The sequence below is a fragment of the Cyprinus carpio genome, chromosome A24 (assembly GCF_018340385.1).
Source record: "Cyprinus carpio isolate SPL01 chromosome A24, ASM1834038v1, whole genome shotgun sequence".
NCBI classification, from domain to species: Eukaryota; Metazoa; Chordata; class Actinopteri; order Cypriniformes; family Cyprinidae; genus Cyprinus; species Cyprinus carpio.
This window is the reverse complement of record NC_056595.1, coordinates 13,585,602-13,601,956: the sequence shown is the minus strand read 5'-3', so window position 1 is coordinate 13,601,956 and position 16,355 is coordinate 13,585,602. Positions and strand designations below refer to the sequence as shown.

Genomic DNA, 16,355 nt, shown 5'->3' with positions numbered 1-16,355 from the left:
ATGTTTCCCTCATGGCCGTTAAACAGCTCACCACCCCTAAAGATGGGGCATGGTCCCGCAGCTGTGTCCCATGCCGTGTTTACAGTCTCTAAGCTGCCCTTGGCGTGAACCCGGAACATGAAGAAGAGGAGACTCCTCTCAGCCCCACAATGACCCCGCTGAGACCGCCCACCCATAAAAACAAGGTGAGAGAGATAAACATGCACACGCCTAACCCCCTTTGCTTAATTACTTAACAAATAAGCACACAAAATCTGCAAATTAAACTCTTGGTTCATTTAAAAACAGTTAAGGTGCATTTTATAAAAAAGAAATGTTAAAAAATAGGCCTGAACTCAATATTTTCCTGAAACCCAAAATAAATTTAATTTGTTGAGGTGAGACATATGAAGATATTTTTGACTAATTAACAGCTTATTGATGAGATACTGTATTAAACCCTTTTAACAGCAACGTTTTTGTGATAATTAAAACTGCCAGAGGATAGCAGAGAAATACTCCATACAAGAAGAAATCAATGCAATGCGTTGTTTGAAACGACTTTCATTAGAGGTGGAAAAATAGAAAGGTGTCATCCTCAACAGAGCATATGTTCCTCACAAGAGCTTCCAACATTTTATCACCTCAATAAAACTGGGCTGGCTTACCACATTTAAAAACAATGACAATTTTCTTGTTGTGGAGGTAATAATAAATGTCCCACATAATTGTTAAGCCAACAAATGGTTTATTTTTCAAAGATTTTATAAAATATTTTATCTGTTAAACACACTCAACCATAAAAAACTTAAAGCAAAATATAGAGCAGTAGTAAACCGTGCACAGCCCCACATGTGTTACCATTGGCTGCGGTGTCTAACATCCTTTATGCTACTGGCCTATATTTAGCTACAGAGTGACTGCAATCTATTCCTGTCTACAACATTTCGAGTAGGCCTAATGCTAGAGATGTTTTTCCTTAGAACAAGTGCAAAATAAACAGTCAGCATAAAGTTCCATGTCTTACCTCCATTATCTGTTCGTTTCAGTGCTCCGTCTTTGTGGGGACACAGCTCGCACCTCTGTGAAAAAAAGAGAAGTACATGAATCCACACTCCATCCGACCAGCTGCAGACCAGACACAGCTCTGAAGACTTTCAGAAACTCTACTTCTGACATGGACATCAAATTAAAGCAGAGTTTAAGGGTTGGACATCTTTTTTTCCCCCTATACACTAGAGAACAGAGAATCTTGGCAAAACTGTAGACAATAGTTGACTGGAGCAGGAAAACATCCCTGAAGAGCTGCTTCTGTATTCAAGAATAAAATAGGATCTATTCTATTATAGGAGAAAAACAGGTTTAGACAACATTTTTCTGAAACCCTGTGAATATAAGTTGAATTATTGAATAAAGACAGCTAATACCCCTTTTGAACAACAAAAACAATAGAGATGGTTGAAAGTTTCCAAAAGAAATGGGCGCTGACACATGGTCTATTACACAGCATATCATGCATAAACACTATGACATTTCACTATAAAGCCTTGAACAGGGTTAGATATTGGGGCAAAACATTGTGCTTGGAACCATGCCGTTACTTGCCACATACCACTATGTTCAAAGTTTTTAAACTTCTGCTCAGTCTGCTGTCCTCCTCCTCTTTGTTACAGGTGGTGGACAGTCCTCCTTCTTCAGGGGTCTGCCAGCTTGGCTTTCTCCCCCTCCACCCTTTAATCTTTGGGAATGAAGTGGCAGAGCAGGGCACAAATGGGAAAAAATTGGCTTATTTTTAGTAAGCGGAGGAATGAGGACAAATGTAGAAATTTGGTTTCATAACTATGCTTTGGGAATACAAAAAAAGCTTAAAGGGATACTCCACCCTAAAATGAAAATTTTGTCCTCAATCACTTACCCCCATGTTGTTCCAAACCCGTAAAAGCTCCATTCGTCTTTGGAACGCAATTTAAAATATTTTGGATGAAAACCGGGAGGCTTGAGACTGTCCCATAGACTGCCAAGTAAATAACAGTGTCAAGATCCAGAAATGGTATGAAAGTCGTCGTCAGAATACTCCATCTGCCATCAGATGTATAATCTGGGTTATATGAAGAGACGGGAACACTTTGTAAGTGAAGAAAACAAAAATAAAGACTTTATTCAACAATTAGTTTGTCAACAGTCTCCTCTGTGTCTCTCCATATCACCGTATGCTGTGTATGCTCTTCTGTGTCTTCCGAACCACAAGGATGCGCTGTTTTCTTTCAAATCAAAGCTAAATACACGTAGAAACAGTGCATCCTTGTGGAGCGGATGATACAGAAGAGCTTACACAGGATATGGTGATATGGAGAGACACAGAGGAGACTGCTGACAAATGAATTATTGAATGAAGTCGTTACTTTTGTTTTCTTCGCTTACAAAAAGTGTTCCTGTCGCTTCATATAACCCAGATTGCATGTCTGACGGCAGATGGAGTATTCTGAAGACGACTTTCATACCATTTCTGGACCTTGACACTGTCATTTACTTGGCAGTCTATGGGACAGTCTCAAGCCTCCCGGTTTTCATCCAAAATATCTTAAATTGTGTTCCGAAGACGAACGGAGCTTTTACGGGTTTGGAACGACATGGGGGTAAGTGATTAATGACAAAATTCTCATTTTGGGGTGGAGTATGCCTTTAAAGTTTTAAAAATGCTCCAGTAAGAAATCTTTGTGATAATGCAAGCTATGATTTTCACAAATCTTGGCTAGAAGTAGCAAAAAGGCCACAAAAATATTACATGACAAACCTGTGGATAATAGGGAAGTCCTGTTTCTTTTCAGAATGAGAGCAGTTGGCATTGAAAAATGTCTCTAACCTCATAAAAGGCATTATGTGGAATGCCTTGTTTTAGCATATATCCGGATCTTTCAACAAAAATGGGCACATAATGAGTTGTAATACGTTTCCCCTTCTTGAGACTAGGGTTGGGTATCATCGATACATTAAAAAAAGAGCCACAAAACAACAGTTGACATTAAACAGTGCTGTACAAAAAATCTAATTGCATTTTTTCGGGTTAAAATTATGATTTTCAATTTTGAAATGTGATTTTTTAAAAACAAATGAACAACAGCAAAAAAAAAAAACTTCTGTACATGATAATCCACATGATAATACACACTTTTAAAAAAGCATGGATTATGCGTTTAATTTACATTTCTTCTTTCCTATTTTTACCCCAAATAGGATAGAATAAGCATTACTGAGTGCTAGCACACTAGCTGGGTTTCCATCACCCTGTTTTTATGCACATTTGAAGTATCGCATCAGAATCCAGTGATGGAAATGCTGAATTTCGAATAAAAATGCCTTAATTTGAAAAAAAAGTTTTTTACACTCGCTTGGTGGTTTTTGACTTGTGCGAAAAAGGGTTAATGCGAATAATGGGAGATGGAAATGCATTTTGCGAAGAAATTCCTCCAAGCGCATCAAAAAAGTCATGTGACTGCTCTATGGGACGGCAAATCCTGACTAACCAGTGGACTGATCTCGTTCCACAGAATCTGAAATGTTGTCATATGGTCATTCGGAAATGCCCGAGCAAAGTCTGTCATCAAAGTATTTCCATATAATTGCCCCCCAGAACTGTTAAACGACTACCTCCGAAAGCAATGACCGCATTCATTGGGTTTCATCTGCTCGTTCTGAGGTGCAAGTAATTTACTATATAGGAAAACTGTTATATTCAGTAGCTTCTCCTACTTTTCTTAGTGATATATAGTGCCAGTTTATCAGGAAGTGATGATTTTGCTCTCTTTGACTCGTTGGATGGAAACAGTGCTTGTTTGCAAATGTTTTGTGTGATATTCCAATTTTGCTCACAAGTTAAATTCGCAACTTTGGATGGAAACCCAGCTACTGTCGGTTTTATTCATACTCATACCCAGACGGCCCCATAATGCAGAAAGTACAAACATGCATCACAGAAGTAATAAAACTCATGACGTTCCTGGAGATGCCTAATATGGACAAAGGCATCCAGCTATCACTGTAGCTGAGTAAAAAGAAGATAGAAATGCTCTGATGAACAAACATGAGAATAAACACACAACTGTGACAATATATGGTTTATCAGTGTGCTTTCAAGACATCTCAGGTATTTTCATAATAAAAAAGGATATTTATAATCCAATGCTAATTGCTACAGACTTTATTACAGTATAGAAAATTGCCTCACTGTGTGACTTCAGATTGCAAAAGTAAGTTATTAAAAAAAAAAATCAATTGACAAACTGCCAGCTGATGTCCGGCAAGCTGTCAAACACGGTGCATGCCTCTGCTTTCAAGTTTATTTCCTGTGTTTTACCCATTTCACACAATTGTTGTAGATAATGCTGTAGATAAATCACCAGAAGGCAATCTACAACTCAGGCATTTAAGTAGCACCGAACTGAGGCACCGGGTTTCGTTACCCAACCCTAAATTGTGACCCACTATTCTTTGAATCTAAACTGCTACTTATGTTTCATGGCTAACTGACAGCTCACACAAGTCACATGCACAGCCATCAAAATGCTGAGCTCTAAAAGGAAACCGATTTAACTGCCAACACAACTTTGCCTATCCTGACGACTTATGTTTCCTTTACCCCAACCACAATCTTCTATTACTAAATAGCGGAATGGCATTTATTTAAAGCTACAGAATGTTTTAAGAAACAGGGTTATTATTTAGGACACTCTCATTGACTGTAACACATTATAAACATGAAAAAAAAAATATGAAAGTAAAATTTAACATTTCATCTTTTTCATTGTGCTACAAGGATGTTGGATTTAAACTAGGGATGCACCTATGTATTGGCCGCCAATATTTATCGGCCGATTTTTCCTCAATTTACAACCATCGGCATATTGGCTATATAAGGAAAAAGGCCAATATAACAAACCGATGGTTTATTAATTAACTGCGTGAAGGCACTGAGCTGTATAATGTCTGTTGCATAATCCTAGCGCTGGTGTCTGCACTTTAATGCTAATCAAATAACAAAAGACAAAAGATCGCACACTATTCTTGACTAAACTTTTGTAACTTTCATAAGTTTAGCGGAACTCATCTGAATGATGACCAAAACTTTACTGATGTTTTATTAAGTTTATTGCATCCTTTTTCACTCTAAAAAAAAAAAAAACACCATAAGACCTAAATAAAACACAGCACGAGAAGAGCACATTAAATTCTCTCTCTCAGTTGCATTATCTTCAACATAGAGCAAATTAAACAAAACACTTATTACAACTAACAGTAAATAAATATATACAGATCTCATGCCTTTTCGGGGGGTGCTTAATAAACTGACAAATTTTAAATCCGAAGAACTGCATGCTTTCATTACCCATATAGCTCTCTAGTCTAAAAAATCAGTCAAAATAAGAGTCCTGGCTTAGTAAAGGAGATCTTACACATTTAAACTTTTATTTACTATTATTATTATACTATTATTTATCTATTTAAAATGTATACAAAAACAAATTAGAAGATTAATCCAAGTCTGTTACAATAAGGAAGTATTAATATGCATTTAAATGCATTTAACAGTGAAGTGTTATTTTACATTTGTTTACTTGATTTCTGTACCTGAAAACTGTTAAACCTACCTAAAAAGCACTGTTTATTTAATATGTATCTTTGTTTTGCTGTATTAATGTAGGCCTGCTAAATGTTAAATGGATCCAATCCATGTTCATTAGAAATTGTTTGATGATGCAGCAATAAAACTGCTAGTATAATTTAATTCAGGTGTTTTTGAACTTTGCTGATTTAAAACATGATCAAAATACTATTTTTATGCCAAAATCTCAAATAAGAGAGGAAGTGACATATATCGGTATCAGTATCGGCCAATAAGTGTTTGTTAAAATTGGTATTATTTCTGTTATTTCAGATATTTTTCCAATTTTGCTGCTACTACTAATTGTGTAAAAAATATTTTTTAAAAGCAAAAACATTAAAACAACATATATTGGCATATTACATTGTAGTTATTAGTGCTGTGTTCGATAGGACGATGTATCGTCACAGAGATTTGACGATACGAGTATCGATACAGCTGTCTCTGTATCGATATTGTGGCACGTGTGCAGCAGTGGGCACACTTAATTTGAATACAAGAACACCGTTTAAAACGGAGTAGAAAATTGCAAGGTTTCTAAAAAAAAAAAAAAAAAAAAAAAAAAATGAATGCATAATATATAGTCTAGGCTACAACAAGGTTTTAATCTGGCCGCAGAAGAACACAACCGGGGTTGATATAAAAAAAACGTAATCGCCGAAAATCTGCTAAATGTGTTACTTATCTTTGTCAACCTGGCAACCATGTGTACCTGCAGTCTCTCCACTGTTGTTAAAAGCGCTGACTTTCTGAAAACACCGGTAAGTTTGCAGTATAGCAATCTCCACTTCGATATTCTATTCTCAGAAAAGTGTAATTCATTAGGTGTTCATTTATGACAGAGAGAGATGGAGAGGGAGAGAAGCTGTGTATGTATGAATTACCAATGTTTTACCTTGTTTCTCTATAAACAGTTAATCTGTGGTTTTAATTGCTTTAGAAACGATGATGTTACCAGCTCCTTGTTGAGAAAGATAATGTAGCACTTCTGTGATTAAGCTATTTTATTGATAATTATTGATAAAAAGATTGTCTGAGCGCTAAAAAGAATGTCTGTTAGTGCACGCGCAGCGGGATTTGTGTGACAAAACGTGATTAAATGTGTGTGCGTGAGGTACAGTTAAGACTGTACATTAGTTTAGAACTCTTCTCATTTTTATTTTTATTTTTTAAATATAGAGACAACATAAATTAAAAAAAATATAAACAACAATAAATTACAATATAAATTTAATATATTAGAATGAGAACATTACAGTATACATTTATTAGAACGAGTACATCATTATTTATGGGCTTGAAAACAAGATGCAAAAAATCAAAATATTGTATCTGGTGGGGAGTGCCCAATGTAAAAATTAAACATATGCCATTACCTATATTGTACTGTGGTACAGTTATGGAGGCACTTCATAATGCCTGCTCTGCCAATATTTAGCAATGGCCCTATAGTATGCAGTGTTTAATAAACAGCTGTTTTACTAAATTCTTCTGAGGAGAAATTCAGTGCAGTCCCATATTGTGATATGTATCGACTTTGCTGGTGATACACAGCCCCAGTAGTTATTATTATTATTAATATGATACAAATTGCTCCACAAATGGCCAAAACAGTATTTAAATAAATAATGGGGGGGGGAGACACATTACCTCTGAAGCTAGATAACGGCAGACTTGAGCCTGAGCCATAAAGAAGCTTTTTGTACAACTCAACAATTCTGATCTTTTCAGCTTAAAATATTTAAAAGTAAAAAAAAAAGTCAGATAACATCTGTTTTATATATTGGCCAAGAGTCCTGCCAAGTCGTTTTGTCTTTATATGCATGCGATATACACACAAACCAGGTGTTTGTTCAGTACAAATGTGAGATTGAAGGTCTTAACTGCAAAAGCCTGAAAACTCAAGCATTCTACAATATGAGAGTTTACACATGGATAACCTGCTTCATAATTACATGATATGAATGCCACCATGAAAAAAATAAAAATAATGAATCTAAGGCATCAATAAGACCATAAAATAAAATATTATGAAAATATGATTGCAACAACCCTAGACCAGACAATGTAACAAATACCATTCACTTCAGACTATACTAATAATTTGTTTGCAGTAAACAATTGACACTTTCAACACTATCTCAGAGTGCAACTTTAAGTACCCTAAAAGTGGATTCAAACTAAATACTGAAGAAACATTAAGACTCTACTTATTTATAATTGACTAATGCATGGAATAGAATTGAACAGTCCATATGTAAATAATAAATAGTAAGTGATGTCATCACCATTCCATGTGCCTGATGCTTCATTAAAAGAATAGTTCACCAAAAAATGAAAATAAAGTTATCATTTAACACAAAAGGAGACATTTAAAGAAATGTCCCACTCACAGTGAAAAGCGAGCTACCAGCGTCAAGCTTTTAAAAAACAGAATGGTCCCATGCAACACGTGCCATATATCCCAAGTGTTCTGGAGGTATAACAATAGAGTTTGGTGAAAAACAAACCTAAATTTAATGTATCATTAAAATCCTGACCTTCACCATTGGTTTCTGTGCATGGCTGAGCTTTCATGAGACTCTATAGTTCACTCCAACTCACCCAGAAAAAGCAATCAAGTTGTGAGAAATCAAGATTAATAAAAACATGACACAAAATGCAATCCATGAACAAATTAATGTACTTTAATAGAGTCTCATGAAGGCACAGCCATTCACAGAAACCAATGCCCAAGGTCAGGATTCTCATTAAATAATAGATTAAATTTTGGTTTGTTTTTCACCAAACTTGTATACCTCTAAAACACTCAGAATATAAGGCATATGTTGCATGGGACCATTCTGTGATACTTTTTTTCCTTAAAAAGTTTGACATTGGTCGCTTTTCACTGAAATTTTATGGATGAGCATGAGCATGACATTTCTTAAAATTTCTCCTTTTGTTGTCTGAAAAAGAAAGAAGGGCATATGACGTTAGAACAATACAAGGGTGAGTAAATGAAGACTTATTTTTACATTTTTGGGTGAACCAGCAATAGCTTATGGACAGAACTTCAGAAAGGATGAAGTATGTCCATGCATCCCTTGAACTGTCTGATCACTGGGAATTTCACTGAATGCCTGTCTGTCTGGCCTTCTAACCTGTTTATTATAATATGTCCCTCATGCTGGCAACCAAAGCTTTTGAAGTGAAATCTATAAGATCAGTTCAAAGTATCAATTATAAATAATATCATCTGTCAAATGGAAACTGTAAACAAACCCACAATATACAAAGAGAGGAAGGAGATCTGGACATCAGCAAAACAGATAGCCTGAAAGATTTATATAAAGATGAGGAAACTCACCACCCTGGCAGCACGTTCCTGTGATTCACATTTCCTGCAGAACCAGGGGCCTGTGGGGACTTGGACAATTCCATAGCAGGCTGAAACAACAGGAATGAAGGACAGATGAGTTGAAGAGACTTGCTTCCAACTAGTGGTCGACCGATACTGTTTTTATTTTTTTTTTATTTTTTTTTTTACAGCCAATGCTGCTATCTTAGAGAGCAAGGTATATATACAGAGAGAGAGAGAGAATATTTATTTGAATATTTAAAGGGTTAGTTCAGCCAAAAATGAAAATTATGTCATTAATGACTCACCCTCATGTCATTCCAAACCCGTAAGACCTCCGTTCATCTTCGGAACACAGTTTAAGATCTTTTAGATTTAGTCCGAGAGCTTTCTGACCCTCCATTGAAAATGTATGTACAGTATACTGTCCATGTCCAGAAAGGTAATAAAAACATGCATTTTCTTCTCTTCCAGGTCTGTTGTGAGCGCGTTCACAACACTGCAGTGACGCCTACGCAATATCGGGTTCATTATCGAAGATGTATCGCCTATTGCTCTTAACAGATGTGTGTTTTGTATCACTAGTGCAGTGTCCGTTCTCAGAGCATATAAGCCCTGCTCGCGTGAGGCGCACCGCTTCTGGCTCACGCTGTTCTGTAGTTCATTAAAAGTTTATTCATTCTAAATGTGTCGCATGTCCATTTTGCACCAAAATGCGACACTGCCCTCCCTTGGGTCCGCAGCAAGATGATTAAACTGCGATTAAACCGTCTGCGATTATGAACGTGATTTTGCGTAGCTTGTCAGTGAACTACAGCTCTATGTAGTAAATGCTGCTCCATCTGAAAGCACGTGCTGGAGATTTACTACTGACAAGATACGCATGAAAATCACATTCGATTAATCATGCTGTAACAGAGTAAAATATCTGTCCCAGTTTTTCAATATCAATAGAGAAATGGAATTTAAAATTCTATGTCTAGTAATACTACAAGGCACTAGAGGGCGCTCGTTAGACTCAACTAGATTGTATATAAGGTGAGTGCTTGCCTTCATCAAGCCTCCCTGTTTTCATCCAAAAGATCTTAAATTGTGTTCCGAAGACGAACGAAGCTTTTATGGGTTTGGAATGACATGGGGGTAAGTGATTAATGACAAAATTTTCATTTTGGTGGAGTAACCCTTTAAGAAATAGTTAGGTTGTGGTAGAGGGAACGCATGTTTCTTTGTGGCTACCTTGAACTGTTGATCTAAAAAGTCCTAGTCGGGAAACCTTTGGTTTTAAGCTTAACATGCTTATTTTAGAATGTTGGAGGAATTCTTATATTTGTTTTTGGTATTTTCTGTTTTTTAGAAGGACTTTCCTTTTTCCTCTCATTTTGTTTCCTATGATGTGTTTGGATGCATGCCTTATTTTTAACTGTGTTCAGTCGGATACTGTTTGGTGTGGATTTGCTCTTTTTGGATTCCTCTGTGGAGTCTCATTCATCAGCCAGTCGGAATTGTCAACGCTAAAGCAGAGCAACCTACTTCAACGCACTCAATGATTTTCTTCAGAATGAATAACTTATTTTTTCATGGAACGGATCATCATTTCTCAGATAAGAACTCTAAGACTATTTATATATACATATATGTGTGTGTGTGTGTATATGTATATATGTATATATGTATATATATATATATATATATATAAAATTTTCACTCAAACATATTTTGCATTTGGGGAATAAAACAACAAAAAGAAAGACTGTTGCTTAAGTTTATAAATCACTTTATTTGATCTTAGTGGTGAACCCTCATTTGTGGCTAATCTAAAATAAATAAATAAATAAATCCAAATAAAAATAAAAAAAGGGAAAGTTACAGTGCAGCCTTACCATTTTATGAGAGAAGTCACTGACTTTTTGCCACAGGTGGGATACAGCTTACGGCATTAAGGGAACATATATCGATTCTAAAAAAAACACTAACTTAAATACAATGTCTATATTAAAGGGGTCATATGGCGTTGCTAAAAAGAACATTATTTTGTGTATTTGGTGTAATGCAATGTGTTTATGCAGTTTAAGGTTCAAAAGACACATTATTTTCCACATACTGTACATTATTGTTGCTTCTCTATGCCCCACCTTTCTGAAGCACGTCAATTACAAAGCTTATCGGTCTGAAAAGCGAGGTATATGCTGATTGGCCAGCTATCCAGTGCATTGTGATTGGCCAAATGCATCAAGCATGTGACCGAAATGTTACGCCCCTTACTATACTGTGACGCCATGTCCCGGCTCGACGAGACAAAACCAATAAAACCCATTACAAACAAGCCATTTGTTGCATCCAGTGGGGACATAATTACTGATTATAATGACTTATACTGTGTTTTTACGTGTTCCGTAAATATAAAACCATATTGTGATCGGAGAAACGACAAACAACAAGTGCTACTCTACACTGCTCAAAACTCTCGGTTGAATCATCAAGGGGCAAAGTCTTTTAATATGAAAACGTACTTACAGGCTATGAGTCAGAAGCGCCAGACTGTCCATGCAAAGTTGGAACTGCCCCACTTTACAGAAACAGCCTTTGTGTGTAGACGGCATTGTAGGCTACTTTCCCAGGTTCAGGAAACAGTCCTCCATTAAATGCGCTGCACACATCTGAATATTTGGTTGAACTGTTCTGGATCAGTGTTAAATTAACCACTGATTTCTAGTTGTGTGCTCTTTTGGAAGACCAAACAAAGTAGTTTCGCTTTCACACCGAAACACACAGCATCTCCATGACATGGCGGCAGCGTCAACAATACTACAGCGAGAATCAAAGTTACGCCTTCTTACTTTGCGTGAACATTTGGGCAGTATTATGCATGTAGACATGTGGGGGCGTATTTAAACGAGGCGTTTTAGGAAGGCGTGGTAGAGTCTTAACTTTTATAAAGAATATTTATTTGGGTTTGAGACTTAACAATTTTAGGGGTCTTTTCTATTCACGAACAGCTTGTAACACTCCAAAGAGAAAGGAAAACTTGAAATCCCATCATATAACCCCTTTAAGACAATCTCTGGTTCAGTGCACAGGTTTCACTCACCCTCTAGCCGTCGTCACTGCTCTGCTAAATATTCTGCTCTATGAATATGTGTTCCACTCATGCTCACCGGAAAAGCGCAGTCCACTCAAATAACGCGCCGGCAGGAAATTTCTACGTAGTATACTTGTTCCTGTTTGCAATAGCGCTACTGTGCTGTAACATGCTCTAGTGACGCTTAGCTCGCATGCTCTGATAACAATAATAGCTTTGTAGGATTATGCATTATTTGGAATAATTAGTCAAAAAAAATAAACAGTTCTATCCAATTCTGTTGCGTAGAACTGAATAAAGATACTATTGATATTATTTATTGATAATAAAAGTGTGGTTATTTTATTTTATTTATTTATTCAGTATCATTAAAATTATTGAGTTATTTATAACTTTATAATTATAAAGTTCCTCAAGTTATTGAGGAAGAGTGCAAAGTGTATATTTTCTAGTCCACTTAAATTCTTATAATCAAAAAACAATATAACAAACAAAAAATTTCCATACAAAATAAAATACAAATATACATAAATATAAATAAAAAAAAAACAACTAAAATAAATAACAAAAAATAGAAAAACTAATCATATATATATATATAATATATATATATAAAGTTATTTTGATAAATATATATAAAAAACTGAAAATAGAAAAACTAATCATTGACCATTTATTTTTAGTGGGGGGAGAAAAAAAAAAAGTAATTTTACACCCTGAATAAAATACTTTAGATACATACAAGAATTCCCATCTTTGCTTTAAAGTTATTTTTGAGCAAATGCAAATAAATGTATGTTTCCACTTATCAGAAAAAAGATCAATGACAGACAACAAACTAAGCAAATGTTTTTCAGTCAAGGTCATAATTGTCAGCCAATACAAAAACATTACAAAAAAATATCTTTACCACAAGCTTGTCCAAACACTGTCACTAACAATAACATCTGTCTACAAGCCTATAGGTGACAACTTGACCCATTTGTACTTGATCATCTTCTGTGACCTACAAAACAGTTCCGGAAGAAAGAACTGACAGCTGACACCAATTCTAGGATATTATAAATCCGAACTGCTGATATCGGGTATTCATATAGTGTGAAGAGTAAAATAAATTTGAATCAAAGTTAATCATTGCATGAATGACAAAACATTTCTTAAAAGAATTTAACCCACCAAAATCATGTCATGACTTCAATTACATGTTTTATTAATAATCAGAATTCTTCTTTACATCTAAAACAAGATAAAGATTATATTCGCATTTGTTCGCTTAATTTTTCTCTTTGACTTGTCTGCACCAATTAGTTTCCTACAAGCACAACCTTCTTGGAACCATGATACTTATGTGAACTATTTATGTGAACTGTGTCATTTGAAGCGTCATACAACCTAAAACAATGAAGATCCTGTTAAGAGTCCCGGAAGTTGACAGCTTTGCTGACTAACATTAGCCACAAATGAGTAACGTTACTATCAACCATGCTGTTACAACCTTGTAGCGCTCGTGCTAACACAACATTAGCACTTCAAAGGGCCTTCGGCAAACCGTTGCTTAACAACAACCGACACACCTGGAAACACCAAGAATTAACCGTTCAAATATTCTAAATTTCTTAACTGTCATCCAAATAATACAATTCCACTCCAGCGGATAAACTTAGGTCACACTGACTGTTCGGTTGAACTAAGCTAAGCTAGGTTGTGCTAAGCTAATTCTCTAAACACAACAGAAGGAAACTTAACAAAACATCAGCCTGAAATAACCCGTCCTTCAAGAAAAATAAGAGCGTAGATAAGCGAGACCTTTATATTTACCTTGGTGAACGGCAACGTTACAGCCGTGACCGTCGCAGTAGACTAGAGGGTTTTCGGCCCAGCCTCTCTCATCCGAGCAGACGCAGCAGCCTCCGATCATCTCCTTCATATTACTCGCAGAGTCGTCGTCTTCCTCTGGCAGATACAGCTCGCTGGATACCATCTACCATCAGCAGCGCACAAAGACCAACAAAAAAGCGGTCGGCCGTTTATCTCACGAATCCCTATCTCCCTAGAAAACTGTATTTTATGTCCCATTTCGATGAAAAGCCATATCTACTTTTATTGAAGGCGGTATTTTTTTTTTTGCGATATGGAGGCGCGTGTGCGCGCATGCGTGGAAAAGCTGAACTGGAAGAGGCGGGGCTGTTTGATCCACGCGGCGGACGCCATAGAATTTTACCGCGAGCGGCTACAGTGCACTGCAGCACTCGCGCAAGGTATGATTTGAGCTACGCCACGGCCTGCAGCGTCTTCACACACAGAGGAAACTAAACAATTTAAATCCACGTTGTGCACACTTTAATGCCCTTTGAATAGAACACACTACCTGAGTCATAGCGGAACATAATGCAATACTTTCCCTTTGTCCGAAAAAAAAAATGAGATAGGCCAACGTTACATTATAATTATATTCAGGTGTGTGTGTGTGTGGTGGTGTGTTGTGTGTGGTTCTGAGAGAGTTTCCGCGTCCTCTAATGGAGGTAGCTATGCCTAAATACTAATACAACAAACTAAACAATCATGCCCTTTGAATAGAACACACTACCTGAGTCATAGCGGAACATCGCAGGGCGCTTAGGGAAACATTCAAAGTGTGCAGACTGCAGAGTGGTGGTACGCGAGGACTGGAATTGAGAACCACTGCTTTACAGAGCCGTAGTCTTATAGAGTGGATTTCTGTAGCCTATTAAGCAGGTTCTGCTTACAGAAGTCAAAATTATCCTCAGAAGGTTTACTCGAAATATAGGCCTAATGTATATTCCTTTTCAAACTTTAGAAGTGGACATGTCTCCTTTATTTAAACGTTCTGGAAGATGAAGGCAAATTAATAAATGATGCATACAGTGTACTTTTGCCCTCAGAATTAATTAGTGTGCTTGTTTAATCTCAAATCTATTCTAATAACACATTTACAGGGAATCTCTGAGAAAATAAGTATATAGGTATATTCCATTTTTATTGTTTCGTTCTTTTAGATACTGTACTTTGTATATTTTTATAGCCTAAATGCTGAACACAAGTGGTTTGCCTATGAATTGCCTGCAGTTTCCTTATGCAAATTTTAGATGTTATTTTCAACATTAACTATACGCTTAAGTAGCTTTCCATTCATGTGCAAAAATTATAATTTCCGTAAATTTAATGTCAAGGCTGCTTGCATGTATGACTACTGTGGGACCATGAAAAACAAAAGAAGTAGGCCTATAGGCTACTGGATATAGAAACATGTATCGGGCTTATTTTTATTCTCTGCCTTAAATCTTAAATTAGTGAACATACACATAAACACTAATTTAAACACAATTCTGAACCGACGGTTTTGGCATAGACCTTGACCCAACCGATTCTCAAAGCCCCATCGAACCTGCAATAGGCAACATCAGTTTAAAACACGTGCCTTTTGTGTAAATGAGGTTAAAACGTGAGTCGCTCATAATTATGAATAGCCTATGCCTATACTTTGTTTGTTTCAATCTTATTGTTGACTTATCGTCACATTTAATGTCCTCCCATTTTAGACAAGCACGGGCTTTACTTGAATAATAAGTAAACAACATTAAAGATAGTTTATTTTTATAGATAACACGAATTTATGAATTTTAGCTCAAAGGCACCGCTGTGGCTTTTGGCGTTTTTTTGGGTCAGGTCAGTCTAAAATGTCCATAATCTTGCTGCTTGCGAATTATTTATCAGCATATGGCTCACAACCCTTACAGCATTAAATGAAGAAGCCTATATACTGGGTAACAGATAGATATTTCGACCTGTCATGATTTCTATCAGAATTCTCTCATATGCTTTTAGGCTGCCCAGCAGGCTATTTAATTTTACACGTGGAGCATAATGTTCAAGTTTTAATAATGTTTTAATAATGTTCCAATATGAAATTAAATTTTCTAATAGCCATAGAATTAGTCCTTTTGGGGGTTTCCTTGCTTCAGCCCCTTTTCACAGTAGATTAGAGTCTCACTGTCGGACTCGGAGCAATTTCTTGTGGTGGGGGGCAACACCACGTTAAGTTCAGCTAATTGAGATATAGGATATACGCTGCAATATTTTTTCCCTTGATATTTTTATAGCATTAGTGATGTCAGGCCTACTGTAATATGATATTCTAAGAAAAACGATACGATTTATTAGTTGATAATAGACAAAGTCCTTAAATCAAACTATAGTTATTGATAGTACATAGACCTAGCCATTTTTTTAATCAGAGTTTACATTATGTTGCTTCCAAAAAAAAAATTTGAATTGGA

The 16,355-nt window shown here is 36.2% G+C and overlaps 1 protein-coding gene across 1 annotated transcript in view; it reads right to left on the bottom strand.

Annotated features, from left to right (window-relative positions):
- The window catches only part of LOC109083694 (protein AF-10-like), a 52,300-nt gene that overhangs the window by 34,587 nt on the left and 1,358 nt on the right, over window positions 1-16,355 (bottom strand). Inside the window, 4 exon segments of the mRNA XM_042714252.1 lie at window positions 1,007-1,061; window positions 1,592-1,717; window positions 8,988-9,067; window positions 13,876-14,038. Coding sequence (XP_042570186.1) covers window positions 1,007-1,061; window positions 1,592-1,717; window positions 8,988-9,067; window positions 13,876-14,038 — 424 coding nt within the window.